At 38.1% G+C, this 19,044-nt stretch overlaps 1 protein-coding gene across 3 annotated transcripts in view; it reads left to right on the top strand.

Annotated features, from left to right (window-relative positions):
* Positions 1 to 16,759, top strand: part of LOC106955977 (SH3 and multiple ankyrin repeat domains protein 1-like) — a 41,262-nt gene extending 24,503 nt beyond the window's left edge. For 2 of the 3 annotated variants that reach the window (XM_015046483.1, XM_015046484.1), the window contains exons 2-5: positions 5,403 to 5,948; positions 15,422 to 15,625; positions 16,432 to 16,503; positions 16,587 to 16,759. In XM_015046483.1, the coding sequence (XP_014901969.1) occupies positions 5,454 to 5,948; positions 15,422 to 15,625; positions 16,432 to 16,503; positions 16,587 to 16,751 (936 nt within the window). In that variant the 5' untranslated portion in view covers positions 5,403 to 5,453 and the 3' untranslated portion in view covers positions 16,752 to 16,759. Of the gene's footprint in view, positions 1 to 2,344; positions 3,265 to 5,402; positions 5,949 to 15,421; positions 15,626 to 16,431; positions 16,504 to 16,586 lie in introns of those variants that run through there. The other variant, XM_015046482.1, reaches the window with a different exon arrangement.
* The last annotated feature ends 2,285 nt before the right edge of the window (positions 16,760 to 19,044 follow it).

Genomic DNA, 19,044 nt, shown 5'->3' with positions numbered 1-19,044 from the left:
ACACCAAGTAGGTTCTTGGTTAAATTCCCGGTCTGGCGTCTCTCTGCATGGAGTTTGCATCCCTGTGAAGCAGAGGTTCTCTGGTTACTTCGGCTTCCTCTCAGAGTCCCAACTTGACTGTTTGGTGAAGTAGTTTCTAAATTTCCCTAATTGTGCTTCTAATTTCTGCCAAACTATTACTTCCCTATCGTGTCTGAATCTTTAAAGTCTCTTTTTACTCCAATTTGCTGTTGAATTCTTTCCGTTTATGGCACTTAGTCATTGTCTTTTCTTTGCAACATTCTGCTACTTCCCTTTAACTTTTATTTTTAGCCACAAGCAGCATGACTGCAGGACCGTCTGTCTGTTCCTCAGTCAAACTGAAATATTTCTGAATATTAAACAGCATCTGTGAGTGGTTTACAAACGGACGTGGCCGTTTAACAGAACAATCAGTTAGTTTTTTTATTTCAGATGTATCCTTTGCAGCATTTTATATAAAGTGCTTATTTTTCTATTTAAGAAATTACTAGAATATTTTTATTGCTTCTTTTAATGTTTTTCTAATGTTGTACATAGAAGGCTTGTGGTTAAATGAAAAATCTACATAATTTGACAATTTTTAAAAATTTGATTAATCGATTGATTAATCGTCAGAATAATCAATAGAATAATTAATTACTAAAATAGTTGAAGAATAATTTCCTTTCTTTTAATTTGATTCTAACAATGTATTGAAAAAAGGCTTAAATAAAAGATCTGCATAATGTGACAGTTTCTTAAATCGATTAATCATCAGAATAGTTGATTAATCAATAACAAAGTTAAGTTAAATGACTTTATTTAATTCCCAATCAAATGCATTAGCTGTCACAGCTCTAATTAGCATCCCAGGATTAACTCTGCATATGCTCAATAATGCAGTTTGTTGTTTTAATCCGTCTCTCTCATTGTGTTTGTCCTTCAACTCTGGGACCGACTCTCCTCACTAGTTTCTGCTTTGCTCCGTCGGCTGACTGTGTTCTGCTGCTCACCTTCTGCATCCCGCACCCCGCCGCTTCCTCCAAAGCCTCTGCCTATCTCTGATTACTCAGCACTATGCAAAGCGCTGGCTTCTTCACATTATAATCATCTCTTGTGTGTGCACCGTTCTCCGGTTGGTCAGATTTCTGACAGGTCTGCAGAAACCTGCCGGCTCTCCCCTTCGTCCCCCTCCAGTTTGCTCTGACTGCTGCCGTCTCCTTCATTCATTTAATGTCTCTCCTCCCCTGATATCTCTTCTCTGTTATGTTTTACAGGCTTGCTTTGATTTTTATTGAGTTTTCTTACATTCCTCTGGTGGTATTCCTCAGAAACAGCTTGATACTGGAGGGCTCGTTAGCTTTGCTTCATATTAAATGAACTACTTGTAATGTAATGGCTGACACTTATGTTTATGTTTTACTTAATTCCTACCATTAAGGTGCTTATTTTATGCCCTTAATGTGCTCGAAACTCCAGAAAATCACCTAACTAGGCCTGCAACTAATTAATTTTATTGATTAATCAATTAATCTGATTAAAAAGTTGGCATATTCTGTGGATTTTTCATTTAACCAACTTGGATTTTTTTATACAACATTTAAAATGCATGACAAAATACAAATAAATAGTTAAATTATTTTTGTAAATAAGAAAATAAGCATTTTATTGTCCAAAATGCAATAATATAACATTCATTTAGTGAACATTCATTTAGTTGTGGCAGAGTTACATCTGCAGCTAAAAAGTACATCTAACTTTATGTGAAAAGGTCAACATTTTTTACTTATTATTTTTGGATTAAACAATTAATAATTAGACAGCAAAAGGTGCTTAATAGGATTATTATTATTATTTTACTGAATTTGAACCAGATGGAGCTGACACTAAGCCACTTGAGGAGTTTTGTTGGAATATATTTACCAAAAATGATTTTTTTAAAAATCTTGTACACAATATGTCTTTTTTTTTTTGGTACTTTTTTGGCTCTGCGTGTTTTGTTCTTTAAATTGCCTTTTTTTTGAGTCTGCATACTCCAGTTAACTGTTAAACGATTGCTAAATGATGATTATTTTAATAATCGATTAATCCGATTAATCGTAAATATATTCTGGATTTTACAGGTTTTTTAAGGATCCAGTGGTTTTTGCAAAGACGGCCAAAATATTTGCATTGAAAGAACATTTGGTTGCAAAAAGAATTTTATCTGCTCAATAATAAACTAAAGTTAAATTTCAGATCAACGATTAACTTTTTGGGGTTGATTATTTTCTTATTTGGCCTGTTGCTTTGCATTTGAGTAAAAGTAAGTCGATGTTTGTGGTTCTAGTTACTCCAAATCTAAGATGATTGCAAAAACGTCTGTTTTTTGTACCTCATATTTAAGGTGGTACTTATTTATCACAGATGAAAAAGTGTCTTGCATTGAGGACAGGGGGCCGCACAGAATCCCTCAGAGGGCTGCAAACGGCCCCCGGGGCCACACTTTGGACAACCCTGCTCTGGGATTTATCTAACATGATGTAAATGTGCTGTCTAAAGCAAAATAGAGACCAGAAATAATCTGAAGTAACCCTACCAAACCTCTGAAAAGGAAGTAACAGTTCTCTGCATGTGTGCAGAGCAGATGTAACGTCTCTTCCTTTAAAAATATAAAATAAATAAATCATCCACTGTGGCCCCCTCAGAGCCAAAAAGCCACTTCAGAGTGAGTCAGATTACCGATCTGTCCCTGAAGGCCTGTGCTTGGCTCGGCGCAGCGCTTCAGGATCCGCAGAACCGAACGGCTGAATAACAAACAGCCTCAATCCTTCACGCAGGATCGACCAATCAGAAACCAGAGATGTCAGAAATATCTGCAGAGAAAAACTGAAAAAGTAAACGAGGAAGCCTCTAATTTGATGTAATTACACAAATTTATTCAAGTAGCTGTAATTACAAACCACTTTGCAGCTTTACATTTTCCATGCAGATGTAAAAATGTCTCATCACTGATCTGGAACTGAGACATGACGGTTTCTTACCTAAACATTCAGCTTCCTCATTATGAGCAATAATGAGGAGATTTTAAATTGAAATGGACTTTTGATGAGCCGTTTTTAAACATGAAATTGTGCGGATGCAAGTCTTTTCGTTGTTGGAACCAAGGATTTAGCTACTACTGGAGGAAAACCATCTTTTGAGCTGATTTTTGACTAGAAAAACAGTCTGACGGTTCATTCTCCACAGTGCAGGAGGGGATTCTGTATGTCTGGGACCTTGAAGGTGAAATTTAGCGCCACAAAAAGGTTCATTTATACATATGAGGTGTGAATAGTGTGTTATTATGTTGTGAGGGTTGTCAGGCCTGTCTGTTCACATGGAGACCAGAGTTTCTGCTCTGGTCTGGTGGTTGTCTGCACCACTAAAGGCTTCCTGGAGATGGAAGAGAGAAATCCTTTATTGTCCTTCAGAGGGGAAATGTTGATTTAACAGCATGAACCTAACAGGCAGTCAGGAAAATAAAAAAGTCGTAGTTAATTTCCACCTAAAGATTAACATTTTGAGAATAATCCCAGATATTTTCTAGGGGAAAAAATCAGAGAAAATTATGAGGTTAATCTCAAGAATTAGAAAATGTTAAACTTTTGAAACTGAATTTTTTTCCTAGACATTTTCTGAGATTGTTTTTTAAAATCGACTTTTTTTCAAGCAATTTTTTTACCTTTACAAGTCAGAAACTTCCCCATGTTTTTCTAGAAAATTTAGGAGATTCATCTCGCAATTTAAACTTTTTCCATCAATTTTCCCCCCACTTTTCTGACTTTTCAAGTAGAAAATTTCTGAGATTAAACTAAGAAAATTAAAGTTTTGACTTTTACAACTCACAAGCTTACCAGTTTTTTCTACAAAAATTTAGATTTTCCCCATCAAATCTCAGAATTTTCAAATTAAAAAATTTCCATTTTTTTTCTAAAAAACAGATTAATAGTTTTTCTAGCAAATGTTTGACTTTTCAAATTCAAAAATTAAAAATTTCCTTTTAGAAAATTTTTAGATAAATCAATCTGAGATGTTTCTAGCATTTTTTTTCAACTTTTCAAACTCAGAAATTAATTTTTCTTTCCTAGAGAATATCTGAGATTAATCTCAAACTGTTTTTTGTAGAAATTAAATTCATTTTTTTCTATCCATAATGTCTCTAATACTCCATTGCGCTCGGTTGCCTGTTACTTTGATGCTTTCCTAGTCTTTGCCTTCCAGCTGCTTCCTCACTAATTTCCAGCTCAGTTTTGTTCCTGTGACAATGGCAGCATATTGTCTTGTTTGTGTTCTGAAAATGAGAGAAAAAGGAAGCCAGAAAACAGAACAACTGTGTAAAGCAGATGAAAATCATTTATTTCAACACCTCCTCCGGCCTGACAGACACTGAAGTGATTCAGCTTCCGTCAGCTGCTCATCTGCTGCATTTTCAATCATTTTATCTGTCTGTTAAAATGCTTTGTTGGATTTTTATATTTCCGGTGACAGAAAAGGGAACAAATTGTCTTTTTTAATGTGCAGACACTGGTTTATACCTGGTGTTACAGCCACAAACCTAAATGTATTTTTTAATAAGATTTTATATGGTTTAGAAACATAAAGACGTGCATAAATGCAAAGTGGAAGGAAAGTGAAACAGGATGGAAATCTGAAAAGTGTGTTTTCAAAACGTGAAATGTGTTTCCTTTGGTAATTTGTAAAAATTACTTCCATTTGCCATAGAAATAGATTTATGACTCTCCCACCTGAGCTGTGAATCTGTGCAGCTCTTCCACTGCTACCATTAGTTTGAACCTCTCAGACTTTAACACATCAGCTGAATTTATACTGAAAATACGTTAAATAAAGGTGAATTCAATACACGGTTTAGGCATAAATAGCAGCAACCAGCTGCTCTCGTGTTTGAAGGATTTGCGTCAACAGGGTTGAATATAAAATAGAGACTGATACTGAAATGTCCAGTTAAAATTGATCAATAGGGATGAATGTTAATGCTGGTATTTCATTTATCCCTACTTTATAATACAATACAATTTTTAGAGTCATAACATTTTAGAGCTCTTACGACATTCATGCTTTTTCAGTTTCAAAATTATTTTTCAGTTTTAAATATTTTTTGTCTGTTTGAATTAATTTTTTCCAGTTTTAAAATTGTTTTTGCTTCAAAAGTATCTTACAGTCTCAAATATTTTTTTTTTCAATTTCAAAACAATTTTTTTAGCAAACTTTTTGGTCCCAATTTAGCTCCATAGTGACTGGCTTGTGGAAACTTTTCAGAATAATTCCTCACTCAAACCCTGAAGTCGTCATCTCTCACTCTTCTTTTTTCCATCTGAGAAACACAAATAAACGTTTCTTTCTTTCCTTCTTTTCCCCGTCAGTGTCTCTCTGGGAATGATGGTGTTGCCACTGGAACCGCCATCTTTGTCACCATGACGATGCCATTCAGCCCCCTGTCCAGTGACGAGGAGCAACAAAGGATGCTGGGAAACAGCAGACATCTCTATCCTGGGGCAGAAGACGAAGAGGAGGAGGAGGAAGAGGAGGAAGAGGAGATGGAAGAGGACGAGCGCGACGAGGACGGGGAGGAAGAGGAGAACGGCGAGCTGGAAGGAGACGAAGACGATGATGACGAGGAGATGGTGGAGGAGGTCAGGCGAGGAGGCATGCCTCGGATCGGGAGAGGCGAGGGTCACAGACAGTCGGGCAAACCGGCGGGACGACCCGGCGGGGATCGACAGATGAGGCCAGGAAACCCGGGACACGCCGCCAACCCGTACTCGGCCAATCCCGGACCCACGCACCAAGCAGCAGCCAATCAGCAGCAGAGGAGGCTGAAGGAGCGCACTGCCAACTCAGTGCCATCTGAAGACGCCCACATCGCCATGATGGTGTTTCGCATCGGCATCCCAGACATAAAGCAAACGGTCAGTGCAGTCCACACACAGAACAGGAGCATCAAAACCAAGATGGAGTCCAAGTCATACAATAACTAGTAACATCAGTAAAAGACCATGAGCCGTTTCTCTTGCTAGTGCTAGACTTGTGTGTTTGTGTTGGTTGCATTTACCCAGAATGCCCTGCAGTGTAGGCCACTTCCTGCTTTTGGAGCGGTCTCCGCTTGGCATTCGAACCACACCAGAGTTCACTTCAACCCAGGGTTTGACAATAAATCAATAGGAATAGACATTTCTATACACAATGCGTGATCAATATCAATAATACATCCGACTGAATATTCAATAATTTCTCTTAACTCAAACCCAGAACCGCACAGCATTCTGGGAGATGCAGACACAGGAAATACTTTGGCTGCTCAACATAAGTAAGATTGGTGGAATCAATTAACTCACTGACTCTTTTGGTTACCTAGCAACTCACTCATTCTTTGGTTACCTAGCAACAGCCTACTGAGTTACTGGCGCAGCAGCAGTTTAAGGTTCTGCCACTTTGTCTGATAACTGCTTAAAAACAGTTTTTAAAAGAACGACATACAGAGAAGACTGGATAAAACAGGAAAGTCACAGCACCAGTTTGGCAGTATTTCAGATATTTAAAACAAAAACCTAATCAATAACTATTGATATCGACGCTCAGCCCTACATCAACTGAAACCCAGGTTAGAAGGCGGATCAGAGTTCGACTGCGACTTCACGCCTCCCAAACTGAGATGACTTTCTAGACAAACAAACTGGAGTTGGAGTAAAGCGGACTAATCAGGGCTGGAGTGAATTCACCCTGAAATTACTGTATTTCTGGTCCATTCCATCAAATGTGCAAAGAAAAAGTCGAAGTCTGAGAGGACGTTTTTGGATTATTCCATCAGCAGCTGCTAAAACACTTAAAAGACCTTTCAAGGTGACCTAGCTTCAGGGAGGAGAAGATGAAATGTTTAAAAGAGCCATCTGGATGACAGGAAGTTGATCCTAAAACTGTAGCAGTAGGGGATTGGGAAGGAGTAAGAAACCGAGAGAAAAGAGGGTGAAGGAGAGGAAGCATAGCCACTTGGTTGAAGTTGCCAAAGAGCTTTTTAAACGTTGCAGTGAAAAGCCCGTCTTTTCGGGGAGCGACTGGCTTTCAGAGGCCTGACGTCACGGCGGAGCAAGTTGGAGATGCAGCTGCCTCCATGTTCACAAACACAAACGCTTCCTGCATTTCCCCGCCGCTCTCACCTCTCTGATGATGAGGGATTTCTTTCCGCTGAATTATGGCTGGAGGCTAACCTCCGCTCATAATTGAATCACGGAGCGCTGAGAATTGAGGAGAAAGAAAGAAAAGTGTTGCTCATCTGTAGATGAAAGCTGACCACCTTTGAGTTTGACGAGCTGAAGGTTACGTTCCTCTGTGATGTGTTCATCAGCTAACTTACAAAGAAGCAAAAGCATATTTTATATTTACCATCCGGTGCACCGTAAATGCCTCACTGAACACCTCTTTCCTCTGGCTGCTGTGTGATTTATTATTGATCTGAGCGTTGGATGCTTGCAGCAGTGCGTGGTTAGTTGTGTGTGTGCTCGACGTATTTAAACCCAGCCATAAATAATTCACCTATCTCTGTTTATTGTAACAAATTGGCTTTAAATTTAAGTCGTAAATATGAGGTTAAGTCCAAGATGTGAGCGTCTGCTCGGGGTTGTACTCCAGGAATCAGATGAACTGCCACAAACAACGAGCTGCAGGTAAAGATGGAGTAAAAGACGGAGATAAAAGTCCTAAAAAGACTGAAGTAATAAATATCTCCACAATTACGGTTCATTCAGGAGGTGCACTGCAAAAACACAAAATCGTACCAACTAATTTTGATCTAGTTTATAGTGAAAATATCTTAGCACAGTTAAAATAAGACAAAACTAACTTACAAGTAACTTTAGAGCAAGAAATAGGAGTTTGTTTTAAGTAAATAATTCCTTAATATTGATAAGACATTTTCCCCACAAGTTTCATAATTTGCCAATAGAACTAGTAGTTTTGATCAATATTAAGGAATTATTGACTTAAACCAAACTCCAATTTCTTGCTGAAAAGTTACTTGTAAGTTAGTTTTGTCTTTTTTCAAGTGTACTGAGAAATTTGCACTAGAAACTCGACAAAATTACTTGGTGATATTTGTGATCTGCAGGTGTTTTCCAAAGTGTGGGCTGTGGCCCCAGGTAAGGCCTCCAGGGGGCGCTAATTTCCCAAGAATTTGGAAAGAACCTGCAAAAAATTTAATCCCATCCAACTTTTAATCTTAACATTTTCATAATATTTTTTTTTCAAATAAAATAAGTTAAAATAATGTATTTAAATGTTATTACAGTGTAATTCTGATGAACAGAAAGGACTTTCACATTTTGTAGAAGTATTTTTCAGCTGCAGATCATCAAACGTTCACTAAAGGAATGCTCTGTTGTTGCATTTCAGGAAATAAAATATTTATTTTAATATTTAAAAATGAAAGTAAATCTATTTGCATCTTTTAATGCATTTCTAATATTGTATAAAAACATTTTTTTATCTGATTAATCGATTAATCATCACAATAATCGATTAATCGATGAATAAAATAATCATTTGTTTCAGCTCTTGTGCTACATTAAAACGCCTGGTTGTCAAACCCAGCTAAATAACCTAACAGCATGTTTCCTTGTCTTTCTTACTTTGAGTATGAGGTAAACAAACTACTTTCCTCTCTCTCCGGTGTAATGTAGTTACAACCAGATCCCCTGATGTTCACATTCTGGCTCCTTTGTCTGATTTTCCCCTCTTTTCTCTCTAAATCTGCACCGTTTCCCTTCCTCCTCCTGCTCTCTCCTTCAGTTGCTCTTTAATGTCTGCTAATATGCCATCATCCTCCCAGTATATTTGCTTTGTTCCACATGTCAGCTAATTCACCCTCAATAAAATATAATTGCTGCCTAATTGTGTAGTAATGAGACCAGGGAGCGACTGCAGATGTTATGAATTGAGGGAGGAAGACGTGGAGCGACAGAACGCTTCAGATTCAGACGATAATTAGTTACGTTTTTGTTTTAGGGCTGCAGCTAACAATTATTTCAGTTATCGATTAATCGGATAAAAACCGGCACATTTTACATATTTTTCATTTTACCAATTAAGCCTTTTTTATACAATATCAGAAATGCATAAAAAACTTTAACAATATTAGAAATATATTAAAATATGAAGCATTTTTAAAGAAAGAAATTACCTTTTAAATTACTGAAATGCAATAAAATCATATTTTATTGCCATTTAGTGAATTTGAACCAGATGGAGCTAAAACCCTGCCAGTTGGGGAGTTTTGTGTAATACATCTGCAGACCAGTGTTTTTATCTTAGATACAAAATGTATAAATATATATAATATATTATATTCTATAATATAATATAAAATTGACTGGATGCTACATATATTTTGTACCGTTTTGGCTTAATTACTGCTCTGAGTATTTCATTTTAATCATCAAATTAAATTTCTTTGAGTCTGTATGCTCCAGCTAGCGATTACTTGGTCACTAAATTAGTTGATGATTATTTCAGTAACTGATTAATCACGATTAATTCAATTAATCATTTAATTCCTAGTTTATTAAGTAAAAAAAAACAGTTAAAATGGTGGAAATTCACTAGAGCATTTTTCAAGTGCGTTGTATTTTTCATGTGGATTTCAGGGATTTTTATGAGTGATCTCAAATATCCAGGGCTGCTTCTGTCCTCATAAAAGTACATTTGCCTTCGGTGCTTCAACACCCTGCAGTAAAGCTGTTCGAGGAGAGAGGAGGACGGGAAAGAGACCTGGAGGTCAGGATTTTATGAAGGACATCATTTTGCACTGACAGTCATGTTAGAACCAGGGCTCTATGCTGACCCTCTAAACCCAGAAACAACATCTTCAACCTTCAGACAAAACTCCTGTCAAGGTAAAACTTCCTGATTTAACTGAGCAGAACCTTCTTTGTGGTCACTTGGAATTAGTAGCGGATTTGTGTAATTTCCAATTTCACCACTGATCAGGAGGAAATGGAAACATTAACATCATCTACAGACCCACCAGTCTGGGTTATTATCTGAGTTATTGTTATAAAACTCAGAAAAAATGGGAAAGATGAGTCATAATTGTTTTTAAAATTGATTTTCAGAAAAATCGTGCAAAGCTGTGAAAATACTTCATTCACTGAGCCACGAATGTTATGTTAAATATACACATATAAGAAAATTTAAAATATGAACTATATATAAAATGTAGAGATATATAGCACAAATACAGTGAAGCTTTTTGAAAATATGTAACTTTTTATGTAATTAAGCTCTAATAATGAAGCACAAACATAAGTCCGTCCGTCCATCTGGCGTACCCAGAAAGCCTCCAGGGCAGCAAGACTCCAGTGCTAACAGCTGCGCCACTGTGTAGCTCGGTAAAAGTTTTGATATATCCAATAAATAGTTTGCATTCTGGTCTAACTAGAATGCAAACCATGCTAGTTAGACCGTTCTGGTCTAACTAGACCACTCCAAATAATTTGGAAGTTATTTGTTTTCTGGTTGCTTTTTATGCTAACTTATAAAACCAGCCTCAAGATCATCCAGTCGCCATTTGTGAACCATTTCTGTGTTCAGCTCTCTGTTGCAGATGCGTTCTGACAAACTCATGCATCTTTACTGCAACGCCTGTGAGGCTGCAGAGAGGCATGACACTGGTGTTACATCAGTCCGTAGCTGATGACACTGACATGCATAATCATTGCTTTGCTGGGTTTCTGGGCCTTGATGCTCAGCACCAGTCCCTCCTCTTCAACTGGTTGTTCATGTAAAAAGCCAACGGTCCATTGACTCACTTGTTTGCACAGCGACAGGCAAACGTTTGTGTGTGTCGCAACTTTGGTTCGCATGACTCTCCCACCTCAGCGGGGGGTAAACGCCAAACTGGCTGCAGGTTTATTAGATTGTCAAAGTCACGAAGACGCAGCAGAGTCGGCATTTGGCTTCTGAGTGTATTAAACAGCATGAAGCAAATGGGTTTTTCTTTTCTGTGTGACTAGAGATGAAGTCTTTGCAGTCGTTGTAGAAGCTTCCAGCCACAATTTGTGCCCTGGAACAACAAACCTATCCCCTAAAAATGGATTCTTAGTGTGAAACGTGAACCTCTTGGCACTGCAGGACACAGAGCAGAGCGTCTTTGTGAATGAAAGGGGAAGTATTGTAGGTCAGTAAAAGCAGAGAGTAGAAATGGATTTGCTCTTCGTCTGAACAAAGAAAGAGGAGCTACTTCAGAGTTTGGTGGAGAAAGACACAACAACAAGGATGTGGAAAGGAAAATGGGAAGCAATATGTTATTTTATTTAATCAAATTAATCGTGATTAATCGATTATTGAAATACTCATTAACTCAACAACTACTAACCAGTGAACTAGCTGGAGAATACAGACAACACATTCAGAGCAGTAATTAAGCCAAAACATTACAAAAATATAAATTTTGCATTTAAAATAAAAACCTTCTGTGTCTGTTAATATGTTCAACCCAAAACTCATTTGTCATAATTTTAGCTTCACCTGGTTCAAATTATGTATAAAAAAACAACAAACATAAAAACAACTATTTAAGCAACTTTAGTCATCCAATTATCTACAAATGGGAAAATGGACTTAAAATGAATAACAATATTTTGTGGTAATAAGTCGTAATGAGAACTATTCATTATGAAATATTTAGATAACTGTATGGTTGTGACTGTGTGTTACAGCAATTATATCCCCACAAACACAAATACCGCTCTTGAAAAACATTCCTATTTGTAATATACATATTTAGGATCCAGTTACACAAATAATTATAATTTATGTTATCAAACTGCATTTAACCAAGTTTTGAAATGTGTTAATATTTATAGATGTTTCAGTGGAGAAAGTAGTAAAACTAATGGCCTCAACAACAGACAGTTTTGTGGGCTTTGAATATCATTAATTTGAATTTATCATGACAACAATAAATCAAAATTATTATCATGACAGGATATTTATCACGATAAATGATATTCGATGAATACCCACCCGACTGCAGATGCAATTGATCAAACATTCACTAAATGAATTCTGTGTTACTTCATTTTTGGCAATAAAGTATTTATTTTCCTCACTTAGAAAAGGAATTAAATGTTTTTTAAATTGATTAATCATCAGAATAATCAAATAATCGATTACTAAAATAATGGTTAGTTGAAGCATAATTTCCTTTATTTAATATGATTCTAATACTGTATTTTAAAGAGGATTAAATGAAAGATCTGCAGAATGTGACTGTTTTTTAAAATGGTGAGTTGCAGCCCTAATTTCTTGGTGCATTTGACAGCAGAGCTCATTAAAGGCCTCCCGTCCCCCTGGACTCGACCTGCAGGGAAACGGGCCACGGGGACGGAGGTGGTGGCAGAGAGGAGCGGCTCTTTATTTCAGCACAGATAAGCGCCGGAGCCTCTCCGGGAAGGAGGACGGAGTCTGAGACGGAGACAGGCAGGGGAAGATAAAGAGCAGCACGGACAGAGAGAGTGGGCGTTTGTGAGTGGGAAAGTGTGATCACGGCTTCAGGAGGCAAGACAGGATTTCACATCTGAGTGATATTAAAAACCCACCGGGGGGAAAAGAACTGGGATTAATGCAGCATCAAGTTGTTAATGTGAAGCTAGAAATCATATGAAATATTTACACAGACGCTGAAAACATTATGCACAGTGGAATGTGTGAGTTTAATGTATGATTTCTTCTATAAATACAACTCGTCAGACTTACTTAGGTCTAATTTAGTAGCACCTTCCTCATAATTTAAACACTGGAAGCATTTTTTTTTAACTTTATGGATTTAATTAAAGTGATAAAAAATTATGTATAAATATATTAATTATATTCTAGGGCTGCAACTAATGACTATTTTAGTAATTGATTAATTATGAATTATTCTGACGATTAATCAATATTCAGACAATCGAATTGCCTAAAATCTCAGTTAACCACTTATACAACATTAAATTATGCACATAATTGCTTAAAATTATGAGCTAATTTGTTTTTTAAGTAAGAGAAAAAACCTTTTATTGCCTAAAATGCAACGACACAGCATTCATTCATTTAGTGTATGCTTAATGTTTAGTAGCAAGGGATGCATCTGCAGCTAAAAACATATTTAACATCAACATGTGAAGGCATTTCTTTTGATTAACTGATTAATGATGGATGCAAAGATGCTTAAAATGAGAATTTTATAAAATTTGAAGTTGAAACGATCCCACTTTTGGTTTAATTTCTGCTCTGGATATGTTGTTCTTTCAGCAAATAGCTTTTTTAAATCTGTATATGCAAGTTAGTGATTAATCGATTTTTAAATTTGTTCACGATTACTTCAATAATCAATTAATCACTATTAATTGCTTCAGCTCCAGGATGTGTACATTTACGTTCATTTAAAGTTGTGCTTCAACCTCTTTGGTTTAGCTCAGAAAACCTGAATAATTTGCATCTAAAATGCTATAATCTTCTTGAACTCATCTGTTCTTCTCATGTTTTTAATTTGTGAAAACATTAAAGTTGTAATTTTAACTCATAGATGAGATAAATCATATCAAACCGTCTCGGTTCTGACTGCTGCAGAGGAGCGTTACCTTGTCTGTCCACCAGAGGGCGCTCCAGGGGCTTAATTAAGAGATTGTGTGGGAGCTACAAAACGGGCAGTTGGGTGAGAAAAATCCCATTTAGCTGCAGAATAACTTAAATTTTCCTGGAGGTATGTTCACCAGAAACTTTGATGCTTCATTAAGTGCAGAAATCTCAACTTTTAGGCGCCGCTATTAGCTCGTATTAGCTTGAGTAGCGTCCCAGTGCGACAGCTGAATCCTCAGCATTCATCCCCTCCTGCTGGGACTGACTCACTCCAGCTTCTTTGATGCTACTGTAAATACGCCTGTGTGTGTGTGTTTGACGAAAACCTAGTGTAATACAAACATTAGGATTAAATCTGTGGTGCTGTAAATCGTAAAAAAAAAAAAAAGAGAAAAGAAACACACACACACACACCTATTCACACAACAAAGCCTGTGCACGTGCTCATACAGGCGCACCATCGCGGTACCACATCCTAGGGAACACAGGGAGGTTTCTATGGCAACAAGCATCCTGCTCCGCTAATGAACCGGTTGCCGTGGCGACCGTGTCGGCTGTGCTCAATCGGAGTCGAGAAGATGCACAGAAAAAAAGAATAATAAACTGGGAGCATTCCTTTCTCTCCTCCCCCCCGTGTGATTCGTGTCAATGTGTGTGTGTGTGCGCGTGCGTCTGTGTGTGTGTGATGTTGAGATAAATAACACACTCAATGAGCGTTGTGTGAGAGAGCAATCCCAGCATCTGCTGCACTCTGCATGGGCCAGATTCGCCTCGCTGCTGCCTGAAGGTCAGAGGCAGACCGGACCGGAGGAGACGGATCAGAACACAGAACTCAGCCGGCCGGGCTGCAGCTCCAGAACCCACCTGAGCCCGCCAGGCGGCGGCTCTTCAGCTGCATTTTGCTGACTGAACTCCATAACCGCCGGGCGTTTTGAATGTCCGGAACCAAACCTTCAGTCACCGCGTTTACGGACTGCATGGCGTCTCAGCTTGAGCTCAAAGAACGAAACTATGATGGACTTTTAGGGCCACACTGAGAAATAATAAAAATAAATGACATTACATGTCATAAAATTATAAGAATAGTTGTAAAATTACGAGAATAAGGTTGAAATAATGCAAGAATAAAGTCGTAGCATTATGAGAATAAATCATATCACTTTATTCATGTACAACTTTTAGGACACTGAAGTAAAGTTGTAATGTTTTTTATTCTCATATTATTTTGACTTTATTCTTGTAATTTTATTTTTTGATTCTAATACTCAGTTGTACGGACCTAAGTAAGCGCGACGAAGTTTAATATAAAAACATGAACAATTGTAGCTAATCAAATTTTTGGTTTTTGGACATTTAATTTCTATTTATTTGAACTTTATACAAACAGATATAAGGGCCAGGCTGTGATTTTTTTAAATTTATATACTCTTTTACAAGAATAAGATCATAATGGAAGAAAGAAGTAGTAATTTAACAAGAACTAAAACACAAAAAAAATATAAAAATTAAAATGAGGAATGATGAGCATCTTATGAAGTTATACTTTTATCAGTAAGGATAGGAAGGAATCTTTTCACAGATCATTTCATCCTAATTGAGTCAGGTTTAGGTTCAGATTTCAAATAAAATGCATTTCTTATTTGTTCAAAGTTTCTCCATTCATAAAACGATGCTATACTGTTTTCCATTAAGCAGAACTATTGGTCACTTTCTTGATTAATCAGAATAATAAACATGTTTCTGTCGTCTTAACATTGAGTTTATCCTGCAGAAATGTCTGCGGTTCAACCCGGACGCCACTGTGTGGAAGGCCAAGCAGCAGGTGCTTTGCTCTCTGACCGAATCGCTGCGAGACGTGCTGAACTACGGCCTCTTCCAGCCCGCCACCGACGGACACGACGCCAAGTTCCTGGAGGAGGAGAGGCCGCTCAGAGAGTACCCACAATCCTTTGAGAAAGGGGTGCCATATTTGGAGGTACTAATTCTGCCTGATGTGCAATACGCTGTTCTTCCTGAAGATGTCACTGCTGTTCTTTAGTGCAGCAAAAACAGATTGGATTAAAACTGCAGGATGCAGCTTATATAAGGAATGTTTGTTAAAACTGTCACCATGTCATGACAGAGTAATATGAGACAGATAATCTCTGAAAAGATTGATTTCCCCCTCCACCTCCATGAGCTGCTATTACCATCTGAAGAAATGAACCGCTCCCGTTCAAAAACAACCAATCAGAGCCAGGAGGACGGTCTTAGTGCTGTCAATCCACCTCATATACTCGCTAATAAATGGGCTAATGGTGGAGAAACAACTAACTATTTGCCATTATCAGTAGCTATGCTAAGTAGCTTAGCATTCACAAGAGGCTATGCTAACTACATTGTGGCAGAAAACAAATGGGGTGGGGAGGATGAGTGGCCAAGATTGTGATTGACAGCGCTAAGACCCGCCTCCTGGCTCTGATTGGTTGTTTCTAGTTAGCGCTTGAAGAAGACAGACAAGCTAAATTTTTTTCCCCTGATTATTTGTCACAAGATAGTGATAGTCCAAACAAATATGTGAAAAAATATTTTTTACAGAAGTTACATACTTCAGCTTTAAGGAGTGTTAAATATATGAGGCATCTTCTTTCTTATCTTCTGTGGGGAATAAATTTAAAAAATTGGCTTTACAATAAGTTTGCGCTCCCCATTTTTCTGTACGTGGGTCAAAAGTTGGACAATGTTAACAATGCTAATGCTAACAGCATTGTTTGTTTTTCTCCGTTTCTGTCGCCGGTTTAGTTCCGGTATAAAACCAGGGTTTACAAACAGACCAATCTGGATGAGAAGCAACTGGCCAAGCTGCACACCAAGGTAAGAAATCCTTTATTTCTCACCTCTGATATCGGACCAGAACATTAGATCTGACAGTTTTAACACTCCCTCTACTAACGCAGGCCAGTCTGAAGAAATTCATGGATTACATCCAAACCAGTGCTGTGGACAAGATGGCCAAGTTCATAGACAAGGGCCTGGATCCAAACTACCAGGATCCTGACACTGGTGGTGAGGAGAGCTGCACAGCAGATGTTTATGTTTTCTATCAGCTACACTGGATGTAGCAGCCGATCTAGAGAGAAAGGGGTCAGGTTAGCCGCCAACAGTGTTTAATGTGGCAGAGGCGACATATTTACAATTTTTCTAACTTTTTTTTTTTTTTCAATCATAATGTCTCCACAATTCTTTCTTAAAAAGTTTTGAGTCATCATCTTCTTTGGATTCTGTGTGTTTTGGCAGTTGAGGCTACCGCTAACTAGCTGCTGTCATTCCTAATTAGCTGCTGTTTGGCGTCGGTTTTTTGTGCATTTTTGTTATGATCCAGGTATTAAATGTCATTCATGATGGTTAACAGGGTTAACAATAAAACACTATATCCAAAGTGAAACGTGGTGGTGGCAGGAAACATTTTGCGCTCCTGCCAAAAGAGACTGAGTTCTGAAGTTAAATGGAAAGCTGCTTTAGTGACAGATTAGTTGTTATTCAACCTGATTATTCCACTTTTTATAAATGTTTATTGTGTTCACAGTTGTTTCACTTTTAATTTAATTGTACAGGATACCTTTGGAATGTGATTTATTGTAGATTAATGGTTTATTAGATTGAAATTAGTTCCAGTCGATTAACTAATAACATCCATTAAGACCTTCTTTCAGTGTTGTAGTTTGGCCTCCGTCCAGCAGAGGGCGCCGCTGATAGGCTTCCTTAACCGGAGCTACAGAAACAAAGATGGCGGAGCCTTCTTTGTGTAGAACCAAAGTGTAACGGTCCAAACCGAGTGCTTTTTAATTAAAAAAAGAACTCATGCGGTTCTTTGATGAATTAAAACACTTGACAAGCTCTTTAAGTTATCACCTTCATAGCGCTGGAGGATGTGATGACAGAAAAGCGGAGTGGATAACTCGGAAAAATATAAAAAGACATGACGCCATTAAGCACGGCTAATTTAGAAGACTGGTTAAGTTTAACAAGGTGAGAAAACCATAATTTTCTATTTATTTAGTCAGTATCTCACTCAGCCGACACACAAAAATGTTCAAATTTAAGGTGTTTTTACAATGCAGCATATGAAAAGTTTCGAAAAGACGGTTGGACTTTGGTACAAGAGAAAACGATACAAGAAAAAACTAAGGTTTTTAAGAAACGATCATTAGTTAATCGTTAGTTGATAAGAGTAATCAACTTTAGATTTACTCATTAATGAGGACTTGCATCCTTAATGTGGGATGTTTTAACATAAAAATGTAACATTTTTGAGAGCCACTGAAACAGTAAAGCTGCAGTTGTCTTACCTTTTCAAAAATTCAAAATGTCTTAAAGCTGCGAATAGATTTAAGCAGCTATGTGACCTGTTAAATCTCAACCTTTAGAGCGTTTCCAAGCAGAAATAAAACCTTCTGTTTTCTGCCCTCGGCTCTGTCGGCTGTTGTCCCAACAGTTGGTTGGAGATCAGAGCCAGGCCGGCTCGCTAACTGGTGGCTTTTCCCGGATCCTGCCGGTGTTTAAGGGCCGCGGCAGACGGCTCATTTACAGCCGAGGCGTGTTGCTCGGAGCCGCTCCAGCCGCTGTGGGACCGGGTGTCAAAACACGGAGAGAAGCGTGTGAAACGTGCTGCCGCTGCTGGACACATGGGGGCAGCAGAGAGTCGTAATTCAACGATTCAGAGCTGTTCTTAACCTGTCTGTCACGAGAGGACCCAAATTTGGGTCCTCTCGTGACAGGGGTGTCAAACTCCAGTCCTCAAAGGCCTCTGTCCTGCCACTTTTTGATGTGCCTCTGCTGCACCACACCTGAAAAGAATAATTAGGTCATTAGCAAGGCTCAGGAGAACCGATCTACACAGGGAGGAGGTAAGTAAGCCATTTCATTCCACTGTTTTTTACCTGTGGCACATCTAAACACTGCAGGACAGCGGCCCTTGAGGACTGGAGTTTGACACCCCTGTCATTGTGAATGACAACCTGAGACCAACAGGTTAAAGTCCAGCACAGAGCTTAGAGAGGGACTGTCGGATAAAAATGTTTTACTCTACCTACTCATGACGTCCAGATGCCGGAGAATCAGAGTCTTTAATTAGAGATAATTAGTTTCTGTTGGTTTCGGTCTGGTTGGTGGCGGAGGCGCCTCATTTCCGTCGAAGGGAAGAAGAAGAAGAAGAAGTTCTGAAGGAGAAACACCTGAAGAAGTCTAGTTAATACATGCCAGCTGTATTAGATTTATACCTGAGATCCACAGAAGATGAGCAAAGACAATGATTCAGCAATTTTCCTGCTTACCAAAAAGCAACACTGGAAACTTACTGTTACCATGACAACCTCATTTCTGCTGGAAATACTTTAAATATTTTTGTTCCTCAAA

Source organism: Poecilia latipinna, unplaced genomic scaffold, assembly GCF_001443285.1.
Source record: "Poecilia latipinna isolate Pla-1442-1.1 unplaced genomic scaffold, P_latipinna-1.0 Scaffold780, whole genome shotgun sequence".
NCBI lineage: Eukaryota > Metazoa > Chordata > Actinopteri > Cyprinodontiformes > Poeciliidae > Poecilia > Poecilia latipinna.
Note: the sequence above shows the minus strand (reverse complement) of the source record. Positions and strands in the feature narration are given on the sequence as shown.